General features: G+C 55.9%; 1 protein-coding gene across 2 annotated transcripts; it reads right to left on the bottom strand.

The window, feature by feature from the left end:
• Window positions 1-153: 153 nt before the first annotated feature.
• FEM1A (fem-1 homolog A) lies at window positions 154-2,684 on the bottom strand. 2 transcript variants are annotated; one of them, XM_086627911.1, is made up of 2 exons: window positions 512-2,684; window positions 154-402 (listed from the first exon to the last, which is right to left on the bottom strand). In XM_086627911.1, the coding sequence occupies exon 1, from the start codon at window positions 2,682-2,684 to the stop codon at window positions 636-638; it is 2,049 nt and encodes a 682-aa protein (XP_086484037.1). In that variant the 3' UTR covers window positions 154-402; window positions 512-635. The 2 variants fall into 2 exon arrangements, with proteins under 2 accessions (XP_086484037.1, XP_086484038.1); XM_086627912.1 differs by having other exon boundaries at window positions 154-1,858; window positions 1,907-2,684.
• Window positions 2,685-6,443: the final 3,759 nt, after the last annotated feature.

Below are 6,443 nucleotides of genomic sequence, written 5' to 3'. Positions count from 1 at the left end.
TTGCTACTTGGCCAATCAAGGGAGAAAAAAAACACAACACGTTTTCAGCAACCCAGCCCTACTGCCACGCAAGGCAACTACCTCAGCAGAGCACAAGCCACTCGGCTGTTGGACTCATACTGTACCACATCCGAGAAGAGGGTGGGGAAAGAATTAGTTGGAAGATCTTTTATTCCTCACTTGCATTCCCATCTGTTCGTTATTTGGGATGGGAAGGGCTAGAGCACGCGTGATGTGTAGCTGCTCCAAAGCAAAATGCTGAATTAATTCAGCACTAATGGGAGAGGCAGCAGGTCCCAGGGAATCTCCATTTTCCTTCCTTCTCAGGACAAGACGGTTGGCATGGAAAAGGGCAGGGGCTGCAGCCTTCTCTGGATACAGTGCACTGGAGATATCTGGTACCTGAAGATGACAACAATGAGGGACAGCCGTGAGCTCTCAAGCCTCCTCCTCCTCCTCCCCTACCCCTGCACACAGCAGCTCGATGGTGACAGATGAGGACAAAGCTCACAGCCCATCTCAGCGCAGCGACGACCTTCGGCACCCAGGCAAGGACGGCCCGAGATCTCTGGCTGCACCACCTCTGCGGGGTGAAACGGGTGACGGGACAGGCTGGGGTCTTCAGCTCTCCCACCCTAGTGCAGTTCAATGAAGGCTTCCAGCTCCTCGGGGATGAAACCCTTGTAGGGAATCTTGTGCTTGTCCAGGGCGCGAGCAGCAAGGCACTGGAGGGTGATGTAGTTGAAGGGCTGCATCATGCTCTTGGTGAGCAGCTTCTCATCCAGCAGCTCATAAGCAGTCTGCTTGAAGGCGTTGGTGGCGTCCATATGGGCTCCAGCCTCCATCAGGGCACTCATGATCAGCGGGCAGTTGTTGCGGGCAGCAACATGCAGAGGGGTGTTGTTGTCATAGTCACGGCTATCTGGGTCAGCCCCACACTCCAGAAGCAAGTTCACGACATGGAGCGACGGGAACTTGCCCACGGGATAACGTCCCACCGTTGTGGTATCTTTGTCCACAGCCATATGCAAAGGAGTGAAGCCATTCTTGGCCCGGGGGCTGCACTTTAGCAGGCGGTAGATAGTCTGGCGCTTCTGGTGTTCCTGCTCCGGGGTGCACTCCACCTTCTCCAGCAAGAACACCAAGTGGAGGATAATGGCCAGCGTCTTGGTGAACTGCGCTGAGTCGACCACAGGGTCCTTGCCATGCACGAGAGCTCTCTCCACCTCCCGGACACCTTTGCTCAGCACTCCCATGAGGTCAGAGAAGCCCAAGTGGGTAGCTAAAGTGCCTTTGGAGCGGTCCTGAAGCACGTAAGAGAAAAGCTCAGCAAAGGAAAGGAAACTGCTGGCAGTCATCGGGCTGAGAGGCTCGAGGTTGCCTTGCTGCATGTCCAGAGCGTACTTCCACAGGTTAATGCAGCGTTCAAAGTTGCCAGAGTCGGCATAGACTGCTCCTCGGTAACGGATGTAATAGGAAGTGTCTGGGTGGGACGGGCCCAAGATGCGCTCCCTAATCAGCAGTGCCTGCATGCGCATCTCGTCTGGATCAGTAATGAGGGCTTCCAGCTCCTCCAGCGAACTCACTTCCCGGGAATAGTCATAGGCCAACACCAGCTGCCGAGGCTCAGGTTTAGGCAGGTATTGCCCACCCTCACACCGAAGCTCCATCGCCCTTCGCCAGTACTTGTGGGCTCCCAGAAGGTCACGTTTCTTATCCACAAACGTAGCACCCAGCAACTCCAGTGCTTCCACAGCAGCCTCTCGAGTGCAGAACACATTAGGGACCTGCTGCTCATCCTGACTGGAAGCTGAGGCACAACATCTCTCACACCCCTCTTCACTGCAGCCCTGAGGAGCTTCCTTGCCAGCGCTGCAGCACCTCTGACGGCTCCCACCTGATGCACAGGTCCCACTTTGGTTCCTGGCAACCTCCTCCTCCTCCTGCTGCAGCCCTCCTTGGATGAGGTACTCCACAATGTTGGTGTGACCGGTGACACTGGCAGCTAGCAGAGGAGTCATGCCATAGCCGTCTTTCTCCATGCGGGCTTTGGAGCGGAGCAGCAGCTGCAGGATCTCCAGGCTGCCGGACTCGGCGCAGTCATGCAGGGCCGTGTTCCCCTTCACACTCCGGCGGTTGACATCAGCCCCTTTCTCTAGCAAGTAACGTGCGATCTCCCGGTGCCCTTTGTAGCACGAAATCATCAAACACGTGTGTCCGTGCCGGTTGGCTACTTCCAGGTCGGCCCCGCGCTCCCCGACCAAGTAGCGCACAATCTCCAGGTGCCCGTCGAAGCAGGCGGCCCGCAGCGGCGTGGAGTTGGTCAGCGTGGTCTGGTTCACCGAGGCGCCGTGGTCCAGGAGGCTGCGCACCACCCCCAGGTGCCCGGCGGCGGAGGCGGCCCACAGCGGCGGGGCCCCCTCGATGGTCTCCCCGTCGAAGCTGACCGAGCCGCCCTCCTCCACGCGGGCGCCGCAGTGATCCAGCAGATATTCCACCACCTCCAGGTGCCCGTGGCGGGCGGCGATCAGCAGCGGGGTGCTCCCGCCGCCGGGGCCGCTCCCCCCGCCGGGCCCGGCCGTCAGCGCCTCCAGCTCCTCGCGGCTGCGGCTGCCCAGCAGCTTCTGCAGCAGCTTCAGCTTCCCGTCGCGGGCCGCGTTGTACACCGCCGTGCGCAGGTCCATGGCGACCAGGGCCGCGGCGACCGCGCCGGCCACCTCCTGGCCATGGACCGGCTGCTCCTCCGCGCCCCCAGCTCGGCCCGGGGCGAGGGCGGCCCCCCGGGGCGGGGAGGAGCCGTGCGGGGCCGGAGGAGCCCGGCGAGACAGCGCTCACCTCAGCGCAGCCACCTTCAGCCTCTCCGCCCGGCCGCCATCTCAGGTCGGAACGCCACAGAAAATGGCGGCGGCGGCGGGGGGGCGCGGCGGGAGGAGGACGATGGGAGATGGAGTCTCGCGCCCGCCGCGGCGCGGCCGGCCCCGCGGGAGCGGCTCCGCGGGGACTCGCTTTCCCGGCAGCGGCGGGACGGCGGCGGCAGCGGCCGCCGAACGCGCGGGGCGCGCCGGGAAGCGCAGTCCCGCTGTCCCCGGAGGGCGGCCCCGCGTCACGGCCAGGCGGGGGGGCCGTGGACCCGCCCCCGCTCCGTTCTCTGCCGAGCTCCCACCGGAGCGGCCGAGGCGGGACCCGCAGGGGAACGGGAGCGGCCCGGCCCCGCGGCTGGGGGCCCCCTGCGGGACTCGGGCCCGCGGGGAGGGAGCGGAGCCCGGTGTGCGATGGCGCCCGGGAAGGGTGACCGGGCATGTCCCGTTCTGTGCGAACCGCACGGGCCGTAAAAGTTCGTCTGTAACTTTACAACGTGCGTAAATTCCATGGGAGGTTTTATTGCGGTTAAATTCCCCGGAGCGATTGAACTTCAGCAGCTACACAGCGTTTGTCCCGTGCGGTTTTAATTGTAGCGAGTCGCTGGGCTTTGGGAGTGTTAAAGTACGGCTTTCCCGCCTTGGACAAGGTAGTCCGGAGGTGGCAAAGCCTCATCCGTAACGGCAAACACGGATTTAGTCTCTCTGATCCCTGTCGCAGGACAATATGTGCCGCTTTCTCCGTTCCTGAATGATAATAGATGGCTGGAGTGAGGGAAAAACATTCAAGGCAATAAATAGCCTGGCTTGGATGAGCGAAGCTTTAGTTACCAGCACCTATTTTTAGGGCTTAAGTTGAATTTAAGTGGCTCTGATCTTTATATGGGGAATTGGCACAGGGTTTCTCCTGTTGTATTTTATTTATAGCTGTTTCTCCTTTCCAGGGAAATAAGATTAGCCTCATTATTTCCATTATTATTATTCTGTCTGTCATTATTATTATTCAGTCCATCCATCCATCCCTCCACCCCTTTAGGTCTTGTCTAGAATTACTTAGGATTATCCTGCTAATGCATATTGCCTTCACACAGAATATCGTTTTTGTTGCTAAGAAACTGCTTTTGCATAACAGACAGCGTGGGCCTAATTTTCACTTCGGCAGCTGTTAAAGTCAACGGGAGCAGCAGGTGCTCAGCGCTCCTGAGAGCCGGAGCCAAAGCGTCCGTGGCAGGATTCCCACACAAGGTCTGACTGTGCATGCGAGTGTGTCATCTACGTGTGCGAGGTCCTCGGGGACACAGCTTGAAAAGAAAAGGACTGAAAGTGCCTTGAGTGTCTCCAGCATGTCTGCTGTGCGGGTGCGGTTTCCTGGAGTGGCTGTGGGTGCTGGAATACGTGGGAGCATTTGCGTGTCCCCTCTGCACAAAGATGGGTGAATACGCACCTGTGGTCGCAAGCTAAAGATTGTGTTTTCCGAAGTAAATGGCTGTCAGCGATGAGTTTGGGCACGTCTGGTCTTACTAACGCGAGCCTGCGTGTGCGCGTCGGTGCACGCCGGCTCACCGTGTGTAAATGGATGAGCGGCTGGAGGCGTGAGCGGGCTGCGTGCGTGTGGGGCTGTGCACCTGTACGCGTCGCCGTCCCCGCCTGCGAACATCCGCGCGTGAAATCCGCAGCACTCGGGCTGCTCATGCTGCAGGTCAAGGCACAGACACGGTGACATTTCCTCTCCCTGCTGGCTCTTTCGTGTTGCTATGGTGATCAGATGCACTCGCACTTTTATCTGAAGTATCTATTAAGTAAAGCTTCCTATTAATTTCCCCTCCGTAGAATGCATATGGAATTCACCGGAACACCAGGTAGGCTTTTTAGGTCCCAAATTTACATCAGAGCCTGCCCCCAGTTCTGGGGTGGGCTGTCAGAAACAGCACAGGGTAGAAGCGCAGCTGATGAAAATGTTTTTTCCATGAATAAATAAATTGCTTAGTAATGAGCAGGAGAATAAAGAGCACGAGTAGCGTCACGACAGCCTCTCCCTGTAGATCAGTGAATATGAAACATACTTGAGCCTCAATTCCTCGCCCCCGACCCGGCTCTAAATGGATTATTGTGTCTGGGAAGTCAAAGACAGCCCAACATGGGGGTGGCCACACTGCTCGCCTGGAGGGGATGGGCTGTGACTGCATCTGCTGCAAAGATCTGGGGCAAGTTTTTGACCATGTGAGGGGCAGAAACCAAAGGCACCCTGGTTCATCCTGATCAAATTCATTTGCCACCTTGGTTCTCCTGCGTCCTTTGGCTTCTCCTATTGAGGTCACCACCGAAAGAATCAGTGTCCCAAACCAGGGCGATGAAGATACCACCCAAAGGTGGAGACTCTCCCAAACCAGATTGGCACCAGAGGTGCAGCTCCTACTTCCATTGACACGAGAATTAGGGATAAAAGATCTGCCAGTGTGTGACGCTCCATCTAAAAGTGGGACTGAGTGACACATCACTGCGACGGGCGACTGTACACAGGGGTGCTTCCTTCCCGTGTCCTCCTGCAGAGCTCGAGCTACTGCTGCTTGTCAGAGGAGCTGCCTGGAAACCTTCCTAGGCAAGCGACAGCTATGAGTAATGCAGGCTGGGTGTAAACACTCGGGGTGGAAACGCGGGGCTCGAAACTATCACGTCCCTCATCTACAGAATACGTCCTCCACAAGGCCCTGGGGATTCCTGGGAAGGTTTTGTAGGGTAATGCAGATAAAGCCCAGCCAGTATTCTGAGACTATAGAGGGAAATTAAATACCCACCAGAGGAAGAGAAGATAAAAAACGAGACGTTTTGACAGGGCTGCCAGATTGTGTGGCAGGAGGGTTAATTTTTTTGAAACTGCCATTTCATATTCCCTTTCAGACAAGCTGAATTACACAGTACTGGCTGCTGGAGGAGTTGCGTAATTTTCTTCACAGAAATAATGACAGGGTACTTAAAAAGCAAGTGAATGGATGGCTGAAGTATTGGGCCGAGCCTTAAGAAATCTAGGCTGAGACCTCACCTTTGCTAAAGCCTTCTTTCATGATCTTGGGCTGGTCATTTAATCCTCCTATGTCTTATTTCCCTGCCAATAACATGGGAATAATAACTAGTCTTTATCTGTCTTGCTTATTTAGACCGCAAGCTCAGAATTTACGGTTTGCATCTTCTGCCCTTACAGGGCAACCAAAGCCAAAGAGCTTCAGTTCATGCTAAGGTGTCTGGGACAACCATAATTTACAAAGTAGACAATAATAGAAGGGTTTGGATATATGGTTTGAAACAGTTTTAGCACGAAAGGCTCAAGAGTTCCCGATCCATTGTTCCACATCTCTTCCCTCAAAATGTGGAGAAGTTTGGAGCTGAGCTAAGAGTTCCAAAGGCATATAAATAATTTAGGAACTAAGTCTGTGCTGATTTACTGAATCTCCGAGTTACTTCTGAAACTGTGAGCCGGTAATTTAGATGCCTGCAAAAATTTCTGCAAGGTCTTTGTGCTCAGCCTGTCACTGCATTAAGGGTTCGCAGCAGACTGAGTCGAGGTCCTCATTTTTTCAAAGTTTAAAT

Source organism: Tauraco erythrolophus, chromosome 28, assembly GCF_009769465.1.
Source record: "Tauraco erythrolophus isolate bTauEry1 chromosome 28, bTauEry1.pri, whole genome shotgun sequence".
Classification (NCBI taxonomy): Eukaryota; Metazoa; Chordata; class Aves; order Musophagiformes; family Musophagidae; genus Tauraco; species Tauraco erythrolophus.
Note: the sequence above shows the minus strand (reverse complement) of the source record. Positions and strands in the feature narration are given on the sequence as shown.